Here is a 21,130-nt window from a genome sequence, read left to right on the forward strand (position 1 = left end):
GATGGAGGCTGAGGATCAACAAATGCCTGATGATACTCTGGTAATGGAGGGGGTCAAGTTGAAGTACTCACTCTGGCGCATTAAAAATAAATAAATGCATAAATTCATGGCTATGCATGTACAAAACCATACATATGTAAACAGAATAAAAGCAAGAAATAGTCGTCCTCTTAATACAGTTAGAACATTTATGTTTTAGCAATTGCTAGAACTTTTGCAACAGCAAAAAGACAGACTGAAATTCTTCTGACAGTCCAGACATGTTTGATGCTCAAATTGTTTGGCAAATCCACTTTAGTAGAAATGCTTTACAAATGTAAATTAGAATTGTTGCAACCAATAATAATTCTCATTGATCACAACATGATAAATATTTCAGATTTGATTTCATGGTACATGAAATACTTCAGGGTCGGGAGTGCATGCACTTCTGAATAAAGTTATACAATTAAGGAAAAAGGAAACATAATGTAGCAAAAGAGCAAAACCTTGCAACTCTCAGCTATTCTAAGCATGTCGGAACCACAATATTTACGCAGACGATCTAAACGAATATCAGAAATTTCAGACTTACGTTCAATTCTTCAAAATTATTAGTGTGCTTCTGGCGCCCTCTTCCGACAATTTCAGGCTTTTGGGGAAACAAACTTGTAAAACTGAAAAATAAAAACAACAAAAAAACGAATTACATCCTAAATGTCAGCACTGATAGATTAGTTTTAATAAACTGTGTGTAAAATAGAAGCGTTTAAAATTAGAATATTAAAAAATATGCTATTTTATGCTTACCTTTCTAGTCAATGATACGAAACTTCAACAAGTGGGTAAAATAAATGGCACGTGTACTTCCTGTAATTGAACGATTAAATTCTAACGTTAGCAGCGTCAGTCATCAGTTTAGCTCAAAAACAAGCGGAAAACCAGAAAACAAAACAAAAAACCTAACCTCGCGCAGCTGCTTCTTCTGATCTAATTAATACGCCCTCGCGGTAGTTGGTTCACGCAGAAACGAGGACTGGAGCCTTCTTGTTGGTCCAACTTACTACCTCGATTCCTATTAAGGGGATTCTGCCGCCGCAATGTTTGCAGCCGAAAAAGAGACCGCATAATTTTCTTTCTACTTTGCTATTTACTGCTTCAGTCTAAAATTTGAGAAAATGTATATAACTAGTAGGTGACATCACAGTAAGTACTAAAATGAAGCTGTCAGTAGTAGGCTAAGTAAATAATAGTAAATAAAGGCCAACTTTGTCATGGGATGCCCCCTCAAGTGCAGGTGGTAGAAGACAGAATAACTCTCCTGTTGGACAATGTCTCCATTGTCTCCCGCCCCATGCATGAAGCTGTTGCTGAACTGGAGAGCTCCTTCTGTGACAGACCAGTGCACCCTAGATACATAAAGGAGCCTTAGGTCTTTCCTCCAGAATCAAGTTTGTTTTTATAAATGTCACTGTTCTGTTCTGAACTAAAGCTAGTATGTTGTTCACATGCATATTGGTATTTGTAGTTTTTCTCATTTCAAATACTTTCCCTTTGCATAGTTTTTCCCACTTTTTGTAAAGAATCTGTTTCTTGGTGCAAATATACATTCACATTCTGTAATTTTTTTTAATTATACTACTTAGTACCACATCTTTCAGTCTGTGTGCCATTTTAAATCAATGGAGTATTTTCTTAACACTGCACTTACATTTGCCTTTATTGTAGAGTACCATAAAGTTTGTTTCTATTCTATTAAGAATAGGCAGATTTAAATTTTGATTCTTAAGCATTTGACTAACTTGAGCCCTTACTGAGCTACTATTTTGGTCGTTCGGTGCTTGCAGCAATCTCTTCCTACTTTCCCCTATAGTGTTCACTGGAATGGTAGACAGATGGACTGAATAGCATTTGTTAAAACAAACCCTAAAATTGTTTTTGAACTCTACAAAATGTGTAAATATATGGCTCAAATGTATTAGTTAAAAAAAACAAAAACACAAAAAAAACACCAAGATACGGGGAAACAAAGACGACAAAAAAAAACCAAAAAAACTTTTCAGCCAGAGACATGCTTGAAGTTTGTTTCTAGGTCTGTAGACGTGGCACAATGAAAAATTCCAAAAAGTATTCATTGAAGTAAAACAGCTTTATTAGTGTACACTGTAAGAAGTCGTAAATGTTGGATAGCTGGAAAGCCTATGGAGATCATTTCTTGAAGAATATCGATTCTAACAGGCTGCGTTTTAGTGGATATGCTCCGTTTATAGCAAGCAGAGGGAACAACGTGTATGGAAAAATAAAAAGTAACTATATAACATTATACAACATCACAAGTGACATGTAGGAACTTCACTTTATCCAAAAAGCTTCTTTCATAGGACATTTGCTGGAAAGATGCTCGTTTTGGAATACACAATTGTCATCACAATAAGAAGAAAATACAATATGATCTGTATGTAGGAATGCAGACATCAGAATGTTTTAAAGTGTCCTTCACAACCGCATTTGACTGCAGCTTGCCTCTAAAAGGGAGAACAGCTGGTTGGTCTGACAGTACAATCTATTGCAAAGGCTCTTGATGGATCCTGGCAATATGCACATAAAAGGTATAGCCATCAAGAAGATTTCCTGGGCATACAGTTCAAACACTTTTAGGTCAATGCATAGAACTAACACTTGTATCATTTGTGAAATAAAAGTAAACATATCTTAGTCTCAGCTTGTAAGATGTTGGCTGAGCCAGCAAAATACAAGACAGGTGGGAAAGTTGCAGAACAGAGATATAATATAATCGGCTTCAGGTCATAAGTAACTTCAATCCAATTTAAAGAAAGACAAAAGAAATAAAAAATACTATTAACAGTTCTCCATGACAAGGTGTCATCGTGGGCTGAATAAGCATCCAGACAAAGCTACTCTGCAGTACTAACATTTGCTTTTATGCACTTTTTCTTCAAATTTGTGCAGACAAATGTTTAAAGGAAAAATAAACAAACAAAAAAAAAAACCTTCTGTGATTTGTCTTACCAAACATATTTGTAATGTGCAGTTTCCCTTCGGTTTTAGCATGCAAACCAAATAATTCAATTTCGTTTGGAGATCATGAGTCAAAATGACATTTAGATGTTTGACCCAATTTTCAAATTTCTTTATTTTTTAAGACATTCTGTTCATGCGTTAATGTCCACTTAAACAGAACCCGGCTTGGAGTGAATATGAGCATGTAAACAAAAATCTACAGTGTGTAAGCACAGAGTTTTGAATCTGTTGTTTCACTAATGCTGGTGAGAGCTTTCATATGCATAACAGGCATGGGCAACTTACCTTGACCAAAGTTTAAAAATCATCTTGTGGTACAGCCCACATGATCTAATAAAAAGCAGGATGATAAAAATGCAATATGCACACTTATTTAGACATATGGTATGAATAGAAATGTCAGATTATAAAACTGTAATACCCACAGTGTTCATCCAAATGTGCTGCAATGTGGTCAGGATTGTTGACTTAAGTCTTTACGTTAATCTCTAACCGTCAAACTGTGAAAATCCTATAGCGACCCATGTCTATTGCATACAGGAATGTTCTGGGTTGTAAGACATTTCAACAGTTTCCTCAGTTGTAAAATAGGTCAAATTACACCAAAACTCTGCTATTTCATTGTTTAATTCTCTCAGAAAAAGTGAGATGACTGAACAAGCAGAGTCCTGAAATGCTATGCGCACGCTTAGTCTTTGGTTACACCCCAGCTTTTGCGCTGCTGAAAAATTGGTAATAATAAAATTATCTATTTAAAAAAAAACAACAACATTGAGAGTAGCTAATTATAATAATCAAAGAGCTTGTCACTTTGATTCAAGTAGCCAAATTCTGAGTTGAAGGGTGCACATTTCAACATGTTTTATTGGTAAGTTACTGGAAATTGTAAATCCTTATAATACACCAAAATCACAAGTCATCATCAAGCTGTAACTATTCAAAACAAAGTGTATTCCTAAAGAACAAAAAATACCATCTAAGAAAAAGAGAACATTTTAAATATATTTATATATATATATATAAAAAAAGTACAAAATAAATGTAGCTAAAACCATTTGTAAAGAAAACGATAAATGTGTCGTATAACTAGCTTGTTGAACACTTAAAGCTTGAACACCTTACTGTAAAATACCAAATGAGATTGCTGGTTTTCAGGTCGACGAACGCATTTGGTGACTGAAGAACAAAATTCTTTACAATGACAATGGAGGGAGAGGAGAAAATGCATGTTTACTTTAAATGGACATTTCAGAGCATATTGTATTTGACATCGAAGGCAACTTTCTTAGGGGTGCATAATTTGGGGCAGTGCAAGTACAGTATAGAAGCTATTTTATAGATTTATAGATTAAAGTCCCACCTTGGAGGACTTTGTCTCTTGATAATTTGTTATAATTTGAAAACTGCATCAGTTCAAAATATTAGATTTGTGCATTTTTTAAAAAACATTTGGAAATCTCAGAGATAATCCTCTTATTGCGTGTCAGACAGAAAGAAGCAAAGATGAAGCTCTAAACAAAGCTACTGGTACATAGTGTAACAGAAGGAGTAAGAGCATGCAACGTGGGTTAAATACAGTGATATCAAAGAATTTGTTAAAAAACACTTGATTGGTTTCCTGCAGATGCAGAGAGGTGGGATGTTGTATGCTCTTCTTCTTGTTCTAAGAATTTCTTAATTTATCCATTATTTATTTGTGCTGAGCAATCACTGATACCGCTATAAATATATTTATATATAGGAGTTTTAATTTGACCAACTATCCAATGAACAAACACCTTTAAACTTACATTGAGTTTGCAGAGGACGATTTGAGTTAAAAACAGGGTGTTAGTGTGCGTGTGATGATACAAACACCAACAAATTGTCTCCTTCAAGAGCTGAAGATAACCTCCAGGATAACCAGGTCAATGATCACAACAATTTGGATAAAACAGGATGGATGACGGGGGGGAAAAGTCATGCCAAGTAGCGAGTCTGACTTTGGTTAAATAGATGTTGGTTAACATCGTGTAAACTGAACTATTCACACTAAATCAAAGAGTTGAGCTGAGCTAGTGGTTAGGACAGACGGTTTCTAAAAATTACTAGGTGTCGTGCTTGATCCCCAAAACTGCTGTGTCGTCCCTGAGGACAGTAAGGCTCAGTCCTGCTTCAGGTTTCTTGATCAGAGCCCAGATGTTGACGTCGTCGTTGTCCATAATGGAAATCATTCTCTCTACACTGAGTTCTCGTATGGATTTGCAGGCCAATTTCAACTATAAAGGTTGACGAATATTCAGCTCCACAAACAAACTTCCAGGGTAATCCTTTACAGATGCCGTTCTTCTATCTTCTGGTCCACTGTATGACATTTTGTTCTTTGCTTTAATTATTTTTTATTTTTTTATTTTTTTAACGCTATTAGTACATTATTTAAGACTGCATGGTAGTCTCCTTTAAGACAAACTGTTTTGACGTTGTGAAATGTCAGTCTGACTTTGCATGGATCTCGTTTTAGGACATACTAGAGCAGCGAGCTTGTGGGGTACCCATCTGGGTCAGCACTTTATCCAACCACTGGAGGGGGCCATTGAGATGCAGTTCGATCCAACAAGGAGTGCTGGTTACAGTCTGGCGTCTGTATAAAGAGGACATTCCAAAAGATAAGGGAAAATACATTTATACAAAAAATGCCAATTATTTTCTCAATTACACATTTAGTAAACTTTTCTTTTTAATACAATGAAACACTAATCTGATAGGAATCTTAACAGCCTATAGTGTTCATACACCAATTACAAATATTCCCTTCCCTTGAACCTTTTAAGAATTTGTCACTTTACCACAAAAAGATATATTTTTATCTTATTAGCACACACCACTAAACAGTTCTGCAGTGTTTACACATGGGCTTCAAAAGAAAAAAAAAAAGTTTTATGCATTTAGCACCTTGCCCTCTGAACTACAATGCAACCACTTGTCTTCACAAGTCACCTAAACCAGTTAGTAAAGGTGACCTGTGTGAAATTTCATCTCAGTATAAATACGGTTGATCGCAGAGTTTTGTTGGAGAACATCAGCAAACAAATGACCATCTGCCTAATTAACAGGCCAAATATGGACAGCATTTATCAAAGCAGTCGAGAGCCCCATGTTACCCTTAAGGGAACTACTTTGGTCTATTGGTTATGTGGAAGAATCTGTGGACAGGATAACATTTAGTTGTGCACTCCAAAAATTAGATCTTGTTACACTCTGAAACGCTAAGAAATTTTTACAAGGCAACAGTGATCTGGTAGGAATCTTAAAAGCCTACAGTTGTCCTGGATGACAGAATGATGGAATAATGAGTCTAAGGGCATAACTTACCTGTACTCTGCTCCCCAACCCTTGACGAAGCTCATTCTGATTGTGCACATTCTGGTTAGTTGGTACACTGCCTCAAAGCCCTGGTTGACCGACTGGGCTAGCAGGGCTGCAAACTCCTGGTTGTTAAAAATCTTCAGATTACAGCCTAAGAAGAGTAGAAACAAAGACCAATGCACCCAATAATTATTCTTCAAATTTTGACATGTTAAAAACTCTTCTGAAAACTGGAACAAATACTGTGAAATTATGACCAATCAGAACTGTTGAATTTACTTTATGTAGCTACAATTAGAGAAACAAGCTCTGTCACGTGTGTGTGGGTTGTCTACTGAAGGCCCTGAACATCTGCAACATCCCGATCTTCACTTTGCACGATTCTCAGTAAAGCGTCCTCTACCTCAACAATGATATTGCTCACCCAGTCCATTTGGCCATGAATTAAATGTTCAATGTTACATGGGTACAGATGAGTCAGTGTGTGGGCGAGTGTGTGACAAATCCTGTCACATTATGGAAGCTCTTTGTGGCTTTTTCAAGCTTTCGTTCATTCGTATCAGTTTACTTGGTGAATTTTAGTACAAACAAGACACAAAACATCAACAAAGGAAGTAAAAGAAAAATAATTTTAAAAAAAGAATATTTGAATGTGTATCAACCTGGTGGTATCTTGCAGACAGTAGCTGGGTGCCACCCATATCGCTGGTTGCAGTTGGGACTCTGAACAAAGATGGCACTGTCACTCAGGCACTCGGCAAATACCTCCCCTCCGATGTAATACAACCTGACACCACGGCCTGCAGAGGTTTAAACAAAACGTGAGGACAAGAAAGAGGGGGTGGGGGGGAATCCCAAGGTGATAACTTAAAGGCGGACAAGCTTAAAACTACACAGCCTTTCAAATTAGCATCATTAGATTTAATCATATTTACATGAGTGATAAGTTAAATCAGAATCTGAAATGTATTTATATCCCGTGAACTTTCTTTTTAAATTTCAGTGCGTCTTATTTGGATCTGAAAAATCTGAATTTGTAAGCACTTAAGTCAAATACATGTAAAACTAAATGCACCTTCTTTAAAGCAATTTGTGATTATTAGTACATTTTAAAAGGAGCAAACTCGTTACGAGTGAAGGTTTTAAAAAACAACAAATTTACACTATAATATTTCTACGTTATAAAGATGTTTAATTGAGAAGTCAGAGAGAATAATTCAGCACTGCCCCTCTCCCATCTGTTGCTGACATCAGCTATTACATATCTTCACAGAAAAGACTGATGGAAAATGTTTTCTGTCACCACACTAGAAGAGTGTAGATAAATAATAAATAAGCACCCTTTTTGTAATCGTAATAAGTTATAACCTACTGCCTACAGTCTATACCTATATGCCTCCTTGTCATCTCCACAGTGGCATTTCTGTTGACATTGCTGAGAAGGCCTAAACAGAAGCGCTCTGAGTTGGAGGGATCCGTGAAGCCGTCGACGGTCAGAGATGGCTGCGAGGCGTGGAAGGTCTCACCGACCCGCTGGTTCAGCTCGTAGTAAGCTATAGAGCACCAGAAAGCCGGTTCACTGTAGGTGACCGGCTGAAGGTCTGAGAGGAGAACAACAAAGAAATATTTGTTCAATTTGTATTTTAGGACCCCAAATTGTGTCAGTGATCCATTCATTTCCACGGCTGAAAAATTTGTTTAAGAAGTTAACTCACCGAGGCCATGACTGACCGGTGACAGAGCGCTTGGTGACATTTCTGCTGGTGAGCCTGGTGGGAAAACAATCACTTCTGCTTATTTCATTCTACTACAATCTTAAGTGAACAACAATATTGCTGTGAAAATCAATATTTTGTTCTGTCATTTTGGGACCAGTTATATTTAGTGTGACGATGATGTTACCTCTGCTACTAATACAAATGATTAATAATTTTTCATGGCGGAAAGGCTTGAAAAATCTATTTTGAACTTTGTTTTCTACCATAAATTGAGATTTTAAACACAGTGGGATACTGAGGGACACAATTTTATGCGCATTAACTGGTCTGAAATGGTCATTTTTGTATGCTTCAGAGGAGTTCAACAGAAAGTCCCGAACTACAACTATCAAATCTACCTGATTCCATACTTTGATTCATTTGCTGGTCGCTGGTTTCTCCGTCTTCACTCATGTATCCCGGAGGAGGAGTGTCTGTAAACAGGAAATAATTTAATGCATTTGTTTTCATGAAAAACTAATTAGTGAAGAGCTGAAATGTGGCCTCTGTTTTCCAAGCGCTTCCGCTTGGAAAGCAGAAAACAGGTTGAATACACAAACCTATTTTGTGCATTCAACCAGCTCCAACTTGATCTTACTTCTAATATGTTTTATTTAAGTTTTCATGTCTAACAATTAAGGCAGCTTTATGGCAGAAATGTAATTATTGCTGAACCAAAATCACTTAAAAATAAAATTGTATTGTAATTAAGTGATTATTATCCAAATGTTTTCCAAGGATTTTATAAGAGGAAAAACAATTTAAAACAATGAGTGCATTCAACTCTACAGTCAGACGTTGAATTGAATATGTTGGGCTTGTTAGACAGATTATGTGTGAAGATGGTTAAAGTACCCTTGTGCCCAATACAAACCTGGTATATAGTTGTTAGGAGGTTCTATGCCTGCAGGAAAGTTGGTATTTTCAGGGATAGAGTTTGTGAAGTCGTCTAGAGGTGGAAGCTCGGTCAGAATCTCTGCGTGGCGTGGCACCAACACAGGAGGCAGCACTAAGAAGAAAAGTCAGACAATTTGCTTTTCCCCCTATGCAAGTCAAATTTGAGGAGATAGAGACAACATATTTGAAAAACGCCATGAAGACGCTGTACAATGACAAGGAAGACACATACTACATGAACTTAATTCCGCCCTGCTAGTGCACATTTATTGGATAGAAAATAAATATTTTTCCAATTATCATTACCAGGCGTCTCCACTCTCTGGTAGTGGTAAGGATTGACACAAACTTCATCCTTCTTGAGGTTGAATGCATATTGGCAAGTGTCGATGGCCCTAAGCTCGTGGTGACTGTGAAGGTCAGGCCATCTCCACAGGCGGCAGTAGATGACATGAGGCAGGCCTTTACGATGAGAAACCTGAAGGCGGCCATCCAGTGACCTGATGTGACCGGGAAGGAAATAGGCAGATAGCTCAACTCAGAAAACTGGAAGAACAGTAGACAGACTCTCAATGCGTTTGTACAGCACTTGACTTTCAAGTTTGGTGGTGTTTATTGAGGTAATACGCAAAGATACAATAAACTATTGAGGTTAAATGCAAAAAAAATAAAAAAATCATTTTGAGGAGACATTATTTATACCTTAAAACGCAGCGTTTAACTACAACTATGAGTTCAATATCAAATTATTATTTTGATTGTAATAAAAAATTTTAGAAAGATTAAGCTGTTATAACTAAGCCACATGGCTCTTCTAGGAAAAGTGTAGTATAACGTTAATGTATTTTATGGAATTTTTTAAACCTACAAATAGTAGAACCAGAATGTGAAGTGGAAGGGAAGAAAAACTAAAAGTGTGCTGTGCACCAAGGCAATAATTTAGCCCACTTTATTCTAGACACCCTAAATAAAGTGTAGCACAACCAATTGCCCTCAGAACTCAAATAAGTAGATAGGAAAAAAAAAATGGTTCAATGGAGGAGGTTTGGTTCAATGATGAACAAAACATGGTGCTGGCAGCAGGGTGCTGTGAGGCCATGTTTGTTCAGTCAGTATAGGGAAAGTTGGTAAAAGTTGGTCTGTGTAAGGAAACACGGGAGAGCAGTTCTAAAAGCAAACCACAATCTGAGAAATACAAGACACTTCCAGGAAAACACTACACAAACAGCATGACCCAAAGTACATTAAGGTGTTAGAATGGCCTAATTAAAGTCTTGGCTGAGAACCAACTGAGAATGTCTTACTGAATGTGAGCTAGTTGGCATAAAATAAGGAAAACAATCAGTCTATGGATTTGCAGTCCTTAGCAAAATGCCCCTAGGCTGAAACTGTTTTCCTTTTCTAAAGTCTTGTCACTGAACACTTCAGGACATTCCAGACATTCTTTGTCAATACCCTAACTCGTCAGAGGGATTTGGTAACAGAAGATGGACCACAATATTGGTTATATTGCCATAATGGTACGGCTGATTGGTACAAAAAAAGTATTTAAGAATAAAAATAAACACATACAGGCTCTTCTCATCACTTACTCTGCAAATTGTTAAATGGTTAAAGTATTTCTACAATTGCAGCAGTAAAACCAACATAAACAATAACAAAGGACATGAGCACAAAATGCAATGGTAATGTATGTTTTAAAGCAACAAGTGAGCATTATTTTTATGCTTTTGTGTGAAACGGGAGATGCGTATTGACAGTGCATGCGAGTGTATTCACCTGCTATGGTCAGGGTATCCGTACATGCCTGTAGAGTCCCACTGCTCTATCGTGTGGCCTGAGCCCAGACCCCACAGTTCTGAGCAATTGCTACAGACACACACACAGGACAAGTGGAAAACATGATCAAAATAAAAGCAAACAGATGGTAAACATGAGGTGTTTCAACTTAAAAGAATGAAATCACAAATGTGTATAGTTGATATCTTGATAAAGACACACACACACACACACACACACACACACACACGCACACACACAAAAGTATTCGCTCACCCAATTCCAAAGTAATGGAATTCAGCTGTTTCAGTTACTTTTATTGTCACACATGTCTTTTGTTATTAAAAACAACTTCAAGCAACCAGGAACCCAGGCTTCTTTTATAAACATTTGTGAAAAAATACAAATTAATCCTAACCTGAAGGGTGAAATCCAACAACCTTGAAGGAGTTTTGGTAGCTTCCAAGAGAAAGGCGCTGCCTGACAGAACTGTTACAAATACAAGGTTATCTTTGTATTTTTGTGAAAGCCCCCAATCCGAAAATTTTTGCTGCACTGTAAGAAGATATGTTGAACAACTTTGAAATTATTTAGAATGAGGAGATTGGAAAACAGGCCTCCTCGTCCAACATTAATGGATCAATCAATTGCACTGCAATTGGCTGATCAATGCTGTAATAAAGCCAATGGATTAAAAATGGATGTCTCTTAACTTATGCATTTCAAGGCAGCAGAGCGAATACTTTTGGCAACATTTTCTTACTTTCCACTATGACCAAGCAGATGAACAATGACTACGTGACAATTTCAAATGAGATGAAAAGTGATATGATGCAATCAAACGGTGCAAGGAGCTGGAAGAGACCTAACATTTATCTAGGAACACATTTAGTTAACTGGGAAAAATACTCAACAATAAATATATTTTTATAAACTGAGTAAAACCTTTCAGTGATATAAAAAAAATTAAACCAACACGAGATTGATGATAATATGTAAAGTATAGAAGTTTGTCAATTTGTAGTTTCTCAACAATTAGAAAAAGTCTCACCCCTTATTTGAGTTGCACATGTACAAAAAAAAGGTTACATTCATGCATATTTCCAAGACAAAAGAAGTGAAATGGAAAGAAAGACAAATTACATAAATATATCTTACTGAGGATGAAGAAATTCAAAAACAAGGCTAAATGATTTAAATTGGAAAAAGAAAATCTGAATCTAAACATATTTATGTGAATGACCAAAATGTTGGTTGGTTTGTTGCAACTATGTTCAGGCAAAGAAAGGGAGATTTTTCACTTTGATCAAAATAATTGTCTTGCCTATCTGTACAGGACTTTCTATCTCAAAACACATTGACACACAACGTTTTGCAGGTACAAGCAGAAAAAGAGTTTCATCAAATGTAAAAACTGTTTTTCCAAGTGTCTTGCTCACTTGAAAGCTAAAAACAAACACCATTTACAGGTTTTCACATGAATTATGATAGAAGTAGATATGAGAAATGTTATTCAGATGCTCTCCTGACAGTCAAGCCCCAGTTCTTGTAGATGAAAACTACAAGACAATATCCAGAGCAATTAACTTTAGCTTCTATCAGACTTACTTTCTCACGTTAAAGGAAAGAATGATATGCATCAAAAGCCTGGAATCCTAAAAGTAAACTTGTGTGTTCTCCTGACATTTCAGAAAAGATGAAATGCTAAAATTTATTTTGTAGCAAAACAGGTCATTGAACTAGAATATGCAGAAAAAAAAGTGTGCCTCAACCGTGTCACACCTGAAAAAAATAAACTGAAAAGACTGACCTAAAAACTTCTCAATTCCTGGAACTTCTTGAGAAGTTTTACAACAACAATAAAACAAATAGACATGATTTTATAATCCCAACTTCAGAATTGGGTACAGAGCATAGAGATTTAAATCTGGGGTGAAAATATGCATCAGGAATAAATCTCATTTGGTTTGTCTTTTAAAAAAGCCATAGGTGTCATTTGTGCAAGCAATGGACAAATGTAGGAGCCTTCTTTTTGTCATGAACATAAAGGAGCACATATTTTGTAAATAATGACACTTCACTGCCAAGTTGGCACTTTTAAAGGACTTTCATGGAAACTTTTAGAGCAACTTTGCACCAAAAGTGTCATCATTTACTGAATGACACTTCGTGAAAACAGTCAGACATTCATAAAGGTTCGTTCATGTTCATGACAGGTGTTGTGTCGTGTTTATGATACTGTCGTGTCAGTCTTATGCACTCCCCGTTAAATAAAGTGTTACCATATTTTGCTGTAGTAAAAGCGCAAAAGTAGGAGCATAAAGCTCATTTCAGTAGATAACATTTTCATAGAATCTCTATACATTTTCAGGCTACTAAAACTGCCATTTCCTGTGAGTGAGATTATGATCAGCTCCAGCTTAGGGTCACATTGTTCTGTTCACAGAGAAAGCCCAGATGCAGATAAAAACACATCGTTTCTTTATCTTTTCTAGTGCAACCTGGCTCCAAAGCAATAACTCTCGACTGATAAGAATGTTTTTCTTAACAATAGAAGTGCTACGCCACGTAAATCACCCTTTTTTTTTTTTAGAGGTTTCAGATTCAAAGACAATATGCCACATCAACTTTGAAAACTTCTAAGTTTTGATGCACACAGCAACTCCCTTTCCTGTGCTTTTATCTGTTGCTGCATCGTTTCATTTCAATGTATCTTCACCTAAATGTGCTCCCAAACCTATCAGCTTCTGTGGCCGAGTATGTTTTACTTACAAAGAACATTGTGCTGAAACCTTCTTTGTACGGCATCAACAATTAATTAGGGCTGCGACATTTAGTGTTAGTAATTAACAACATTGAGCCAAAATTAGATTGCAGATGCTTTGCACAAAACCACATACATGTTTTCAATGCAAAACAGGAAGTTGCTGAAACATTATATCCACTTTCTGTTAAATTAATATTGTATACACAATATACATTATTCTAATTTGAGACTGTGGCTTTCTACAAAATATGACACCTTATGAACAAACATCCTGCAGGTAGACATGAACGGGAGTCCTAACAAAAACTCTTTATAATTTTTATTTATAAATTAAGCTATGAAGCATAGAGAAATGCAGCACTTCCCCTCACCCATCTGTTAATGTACACTGAAGGTCAGCTGACCTGTGGTCAGCTGGAAAAGTAAGACAAAGCTGGATTTTGGATCCAATGGAGCAGTTCAGTAAAGAGCTTTTCCAATAGTTTGAAGAAATCTGAATTACCTTTCAGGTCTAGTTCAAAATCAAAATAAAAAATAAAAGTACAGGAACACCTGGACTGAATCGTTCTATACTAAACAGATATTATTTTAAAGAGTTTGATTAGTGTCTGAAGACATAAAATGTTTCTGCTCAGTGTGGAATAATACAGTTTTTTGCAGCTTATTTGACTGAATGGTCCACATGCCCAATTCGTCCTTCATGATTCATTTTGATTTATTGTGATAACTTATACAACAGAGTGAGAAAAGAAGGTGTGCCAAAAGACAGCAGCGATGGATTAAAATACCTTTTGACCAATTAGAAAAAAATGCAAACATATTAGTCATCAGAAACATCATTAGCTGCAGCTATAATAAAAATATTCAATACAATCAAATGCCACCATTATGTCATCATAAAGAGCAGGGGCTACAATTATGTTTCCACTATTGTAAGGGGACGCAATCACACACACACACACAACAGCGAGTGTGAAGCGAAGGGGATGAGTGGAGATGTGTGCGGCACACTGCTTTAACCAAACTTGTTTTATTAGTCTACGTTTCTGAGGGGAAGTACACTTAAAGGCAGCCCAACTTAATCTGCTGGGCCTGTGTGAAGAAATACTTTTAAAATCAGATGATGTGAAAGTATCAAGTGGAAGAGGAAACACCATTTTTAAATATCTTAATTGATGTCCATCAAGTCAAATCTAGAACTGTTTCTGCTGGTGATAGGTGCAGGACATCTGTTTCCTCAAGCTGGGTTTCACTTCTGCAGCCTTCTTAACCTATGGCACGACACAACAGGGAAGTGAACCCACTGTTGCTCAACAAAAACTGCACTTCTGATGACCGTGTGGGTGCCCATCATCCTTTTCTTCACATTTTTGTTTCTTCATACACCGCTGCTGTGCTTATCAAAAATCTGTGGTGCTGGAGTGTGCATGCATGTGTGTGTGTGACGAATTAGCAACACAGGTTCTAAAAAGAAAATGCTCTCAGAGACAAAAAGATTTTTAGGCGTGTTTGTTCAAGGATTCCCACGATAACACAAAAGTTGGATATGGTGTGTTTGCATCTAAAAATTCTTGTCACCTGCCCTTACCTGGGTATTGTTACGCATTTTGTATTGCTGTTTTGTGCGCTGATGGCCTTCTCCAGCTCATCCAGCTGGCCGGTCTTCTTCAGCTTCTTCACCAGGCTTTTCACAGCTTTCTCGCACCATTTCTCCTCCTGCCCTCCTCCGTTCTGCTCCCCGACTCCACCGATTCCTCCGCCCGCTCCTCCACTCCCGGCCGGAGTCTTCTTCCATCCCAGGAGGCGCTTCACGACCGGGGGTGTGAAGGGAAGAATGGAGGACATGGTGGCTCTTGCTTTCTGTCACGTATGCACAAGGGTTCAGACGGCCCTTGTAACTTGATATCAGGTGAAGATTTGTGAGGATTAGGAAGATGAGGTTTAACTTCTATTGAAGCAAAAAAAAAAACTGCACCAATATAAACGGATTGTGTGCAGGTTCTGGAAAGCAATTTAAAACCTAAGGCATTGGTCTAAAGAGGTCCTGCGGGATCTTTGAGGAATAAAATGTATGGAGTTGAATAGAGCATCCAAGAAAAACCTAAGAAAAGACAGAAAACGGCAATCAGTGGAAGACAAATTTTGATGAGATTGTGCACATTTCTTTCAGAACAATAGACATTTTCCAAGAAACCACACGGCCTCAAGATCCAAGAATCTTCACAAGACAATAAACCAGGGTGGTAGTCAAAACACTACACACCCTGTTCTTAGAGGTGGTCCTAGACCATTAATTAGCTGCACTTTGTGCACAGAACTATAATCTGGTGTGTTCTAACCTCTAATAATCATACCTGTTTTGTTTCTCAATTGAAATAGGAAGATCAAATCAAACCTTGTGTACAACAGCTTTCTTCAACGACAGAGGAAAGCTGCAAATATATCTGTTTCAATTTAAACACCTGTGAGAATGTTCAGCTAATAAGCACTAATGGCATAATGCAAACAACTCTAGTTATATAATCCGTGAAAATGTATAAAACTGCCTGCGTATCCTTAAGTGGTGCTTCCTGACCTAGAAAAATTGCATAATGTCAAATTCAATAACGTATGACATCACAGTCGCTCATATGCTGCTCTGTAAAAATCAATGTTAACATCTGAAGTATGCCGGTCCATTTGTAAACTCATTGATTTTACTCTTAATGTTGGAAGACGTCCACCCACCAGCATGCTTATGCTCATCTTTGCTTCATGTGAAGAGGGAAAAAAAAATAAGCTGGGGAATCAAAAATCAAAGCCAATTTGATCCACATAAAATATTTTCATCCCCCTTAAACTCTTTCCCTTTAAGTCTCATGACAACATCAAACTTCATTGTGACTTCAATGAATTTTAGATCATAGAAAAACATGAAGCAGTGCATTCTTAATAGGGAAAGCAAAACTAAATGTATTTATTTTTTCTTAATTATCAGAAATCTGAAAAATGAGACGCACATTTGTATTCAGCCCGCTTCACTCCAATGCCCCTAAATAAAATGTAGCATCAATAGCCAATTATTTCTGAACGAAATCCTCCATCTAGCTCTTCCATGTGAATTATAAAAGCTTGCCCATCGACAGGTTCTTTAGGAATAGAGCTGTGCAGCTCCTCAAAAGTTACCACAGGCCTCCTCTGATTAATGCTCTCCTCATGTGACCTGTCAGGTTGCTTAGTAGAGCTTTTTTTTTTTCTCCCCAAATTTTAGATGATAGATTAAACAGTGTTAAATGGCAGTTTCTAAACTTTAAATACCTTCACAAATACACCCGTCTTCATTACCAAGAATAAGTTACACAAAGGCAGAGCTCAGCTGAAACTCCCCCGAAGTAGGACTTTTCTCATAAGCTCATACAAAGCAAATTAAAGTCTTAATTTGCTTTGTAAATTAAAGCTTTGGAGATCCACAATCTCCTCCAGCCTTTAGATTTCTGGAGCAACAACACTAATCAATAGCGCTTGAGAGACTCCTTTGTGAAAAAGAGCAATGCAGAATTTCTCAACCTAGCTGAGAGGGAAGACAGGATAACTCTCATCTGTGTGTTACTCTCTCCTAGAAGGAAATCCACATGCTTAACCTCTGGACTTCTTCCGAACTGCGCAGTACACAGAAAATAGTTAACTCCAAACGAGGCAGCACTGGCTTCACGTGGTCAAAATATTCCATAGGTATGTTACTATCACTGAGTCTGCAGCTTTTGTTTCAGCTCTGGTGCATTAAAAACAACATTCCTGATTCACCTGAAACGAGTATATTAGAGGATGCATTCCCACCAGCTCTGTTTGGTCTGATTTAATCAAACTCGAGCTCATCTGTCAAGAAAGTTCAGACTCATTTGGAGAGGTGTTAAATTTTGATGGGGAACTAAAAAGCAAACTGTGGTCCACCTAAGTCTTGGTACGGTTGAAGTGAAATCTTGTTTGGTAAAAATGTGTTAATGTCAAGCTGACTAGAGAAGGTTCCTAAAGCACCTTCTCTAGTGCTTTTGGTTGTGTTTACCCAGGGCATTCTGGGTAAACACAACCAAAACAAAGGTGCGAGCCCAGCACCAGCGGGAGAAATGTCTTGTGGTCTTTTACCAAATACAGAAGAAAAATCCTACAACCGCTAAAATCTAACACCACGCCATTTTTGTTTACATTTTGTAAAGAAGGAACTTGCACCCTTGTTTCGTATTCAGAGGTTTTTTTGTGATGTTTCCTTCAGTAGTTCTTGGTGCAGCACCACCACTGGCAAGGGAGGGGAACAGATTTTTCAAAAGGTTTGGTTGGCAGTGCAGAGTTCAAATGAAATCACATCAGCTGAAAATGTAGCAAATGTTGCAATTTTGGTTCAAATTCAAACTGAAATTGATTGCTTTTCACACTTGACACAGACATATCAGGTGTGAAAACATTATGAAACAAACTAAGTAGTCTGTTAGTTAAGATAACAAAAATTAATATTTAAAAAAATGTCTTTTTTACCATCAATAATTGAAAAAATGTCTTAATTCCAGAATTCTACAATAATTTTTATATTAAAAAGAATAAGCAGAATACCATTTTGTTCCCAAGCATCAGAATTTCTATAGCTGGTTTTAATAGTGTAAAAATTATATCTACAGTAATGAGCATGAAATAATTTTATGATTTTGGGTCATCAGTACTTTACAGGTTTAACAAAGGGGTATCAATGTTTGATGATTTTCCACCGTTAACACACCGTTTTATTCCATTTTAAATAAAATCCTTATTTTAAATCACAAAAAAGGTGTATGTTGCTGACAGGCGACTACATTAATAAATGTACCAACAACAGCAGATGTGAAGAATACAATACTGAGTGCTTCAGAGAGAGGGCCTTTCATGCTGTTGTAATAATTACTCCAGCTAAAGGTTAATACACAATCGAGAGGGAGTAATTTCCTGAAACAACAGAAGCCTTTGTTGTTTGTTAAAAATACCACCAAAACGCAGTGTTAAGAAAGAACCCTCATACTAGGTATAGTGCCATCAGTTTATGTTCCAGTCACTAGACCTGTAGTCACCCTGCTGCCTAAAAAACAAGTTTGTTTGTTTTTTTCCTGTAGCCATTAGCTTAGAATTCAATTCATTATCCTTTTATTGACTTCCTGTTTGTGACATAGCTGTGGCATGAAGTCAAGTTTTAGGTCTGACCAAATCTACATTTTATTTACCTAGAGTTGATATTTTTTTTAAATGCAATCTCAATGTTTTCACATACCTACAGGTATCTTTCAACACGTTATAATACAATACACAGTTACGAATGACAGTTTCCGCAAAAAAGCAAAGAAAAAAAAAACAAGAATTGAAATATGTAACTCTATATAATGAATCAAAATAGTAAAGCAGTTTCCTTTTCTGTGTTAAATTCCTGGAATTAATTGGTTTTATCATATTCTAATTTATCTACATACAAAAAATAAAAGTGATGGAATAAATCTGCTGATGTAAATGTGCAAGAACTAAGATACCAGTAAAAAACTATTTTGTCATTCACGTTTGTTACAAATTGCCAAAGTGGTTCATTTAACCATTTCTAGCTTTATGTTGGAATGCATCTTTCGATGAGTATCTCCCTTTGGGTCCCATCTTTTTAAATGTTTCAATCGACATCAATGCAGGGACATAAATTCCCCGAATTTAGATACTACAAGCTGAAACTTTCTCCATTTTAAACCAGCACATAATACTAATAGTATTTATTTAAAACGGAACTCCGATTTTCTTTAAAACCAAACCATTTGTTTTGACAAGCAAGCCTATTGAAAATGTGGCAAGCATACCTAGCTACACCTTTAATAAATGTGCCAGCACCATTAGATGTTGCAAGAATGCATTACCGAGAGCTTGAGGGAGAAGGCTTTGATGTTGCTGTGGTAATTACTCCAGCTAAAGGTTAATACACAAATGAGAGGAAATAATTTCCTGAAACAACAGACGCCTTTGTTGTTGGGAATACCACAGGAACAAAACGCACTAGGAGCCCTCAAAGTAAGAGGGAAAAGTCTCTACGTTAGCTGATTAACTGAGAGAGGAGGGAAAAGGTGATGATATGGCTACAACGTATCCCAGCTCCAGCTATCAGGGTCTTGTAGGAAATATTAGCTCCGTTGTTTTGTAAGCAGAGTCTGGTTTTGTGTGAGAAACTGCGTGTTTGGGTTACTTCTACTCCGAGGAGAAGATACACACGATCTGAAGAATAAGCTAACGCTAACGGCGATTCAAAACAACCCCATGGCTGGCGACTTTGGCTAAAGTCAGACAAAAGCGAGTCTAATTAAATGCTGGATGTCCATCCATTAAGTACAAATAAAGAGAAAAACATAGGTTTCTTCACTTTAAAAACGACTGATAACGTATTCTGCTTGGCAATATAAAGAGTGCGAAAAAAAAAAGCTGCTAGCAAGCTTGCTACTGAGTGCCACAGACAAATAAAGAGGACTGTTGAATGTTTAGTCACCGCAAAAAAACAAAAAAACGACTTCAAACATACTTTGAAATACACTTACCCAGCAAAAAGATGGAATGTGGTTGACTGGTCATTCAAGTACCTGACAGAAAAACCTGGCCGTTCATTTTAAATACACGTAGCGAGAGTAAAAAACTGTGTTCTCCTCCTCGGAGCCACCGGAATGATGGCCCTTCATTCATAGCTCAACCAAACATGCATCGCTACACGCAAAAAACCCCACTCAAAGAAGCCTCCTGAAGTCCCGCCTCCTCCTCATTTCTATTGGCTAAATCTTGGGAATCAGCGAATAACAAATTGAGAGATGTTCATTCTATTGGTCCCAACATACCTCTGTCATGCTTTAACGCCAACAATGGTGTTTTTGCAGTTTTGATTTTGATCAGTGAGAATTTAGTGGATACTTACAGCCATTCATATTTTTTAATATAGTGCAGTAAGCTACAATTTTATCATATATTTGCTTATTTCTCAGAAATCAAATTAAAAAAAGAAAACTCAAAAGTTAACTGTTTGACAAATGTAGTTAACAAAAATCATAGATTCAGTTTCTCAAAAAATATGGACATTTCATAACACATTTGTTTATTTTTAAAACAGAAATTGTATTTTATGTCTGTGTTACAGTCTATAAAAGCGTGTCAAAGTCTGATGAAGATGACTTGACGGCTGCCCAGCAGACAAAAAGGATGAACCACCATGACCACAAGGCCATTGTCAGAAACGCATGTTGTTGATTGGATTCAGTTTAAATTCCATCATCGAAAAGTTTAGTGTAAGGAAAAAGTGTGGTTTAAAAAATTTATACAAGCAAAAAGATATTTGGAGATTAAGTAAAGCCTGTTCAAGAAATTGAGAGATGTTCAAAGTTCTCTTTTCAGATTAAAGTGGGCCAATGTATTTTAAAGTCAGCGTATGTATTGCCAGTAAATTTTAGAGCAATTCATTCTTCTCTCTAAGCTTTTTGGAGATGCTGATTTTATCCTGACACCTCCTCACTCTGGTAATAATGCCAATAACTATATTAATGATCCGTTTACTTGA

At 36.9% G+C, this 21,130-nt stretch overlaps 1 protein-coding gene across 3 annotated transcripts; it reads right to left on the reverse strand.

Moving 5' to 3' along the window:
* Window positions 1-2,109: 2,109 nt before the first annotated feature.
* LOC103473545 (SMAD family member 2) lies at window positions 2,110-20,288 on the reverse strand. 3 transcript variants are annotated; one of them, XM_081613199.1, is made up of 11 exons: window positions 20,127-20,288; window positions 15,155-15,667; window positions 10,800-10,889; window positions 9,327-9,520; window positions 8,998-9,132; window positions 8,495-8,557; window positions 8,082-8,135; window positions 7,755-7,967; window positions 7,029-7,166; window positions 6,373-6,517; window positions 2,110-5,641 (listed from the first exon to the last, which is right to left on the reverse strand). In XM_081613199.1, exons 2-11 carry the CDS (start codon window positions 15,409-15,411, stop codon window positions 5,518-5,520), a joined length of 1,413 nt encoding a protein of 470 aa, XP_081469325.1. In that variant the 5' UTR covers window positions 15,412-15,667; window positions 20,127-20,288; the 3' UTR covers window positions 2,110-5,517. The 3 variants fall into 3 exon arrangements, with proteins under 3 accessions (XP_081469325.1, XP_081469324.1, XP_081469326.1); XM_081613198.1 differs by having other exon boundaries at window positions 8,483-8,557; XM_081613200.1 differs by lacking the exon at window positions 10,800-10,889 and having other exon boundaries at window positions 8,483-8,557.
* Between the last annotated feature and the right edge of the window lie 842 nt (window positions 20,289-21,130).

Source organism: Poecilia reticulata, chromosome 12 (assembly GCF_904066995.2).
Source record: "Poecilia reticulata chromosome 12, P_reticulata-male-v2, whole genome shotgun sequence".
Classification (NCBI taxonomy): domain Eukaryota; kingdom Metazoa; phylum Chordata; class Actinopteri; order Cyprinodontiformes; family Poeciliidae; genus Poecilia; species Poecilia reticulata.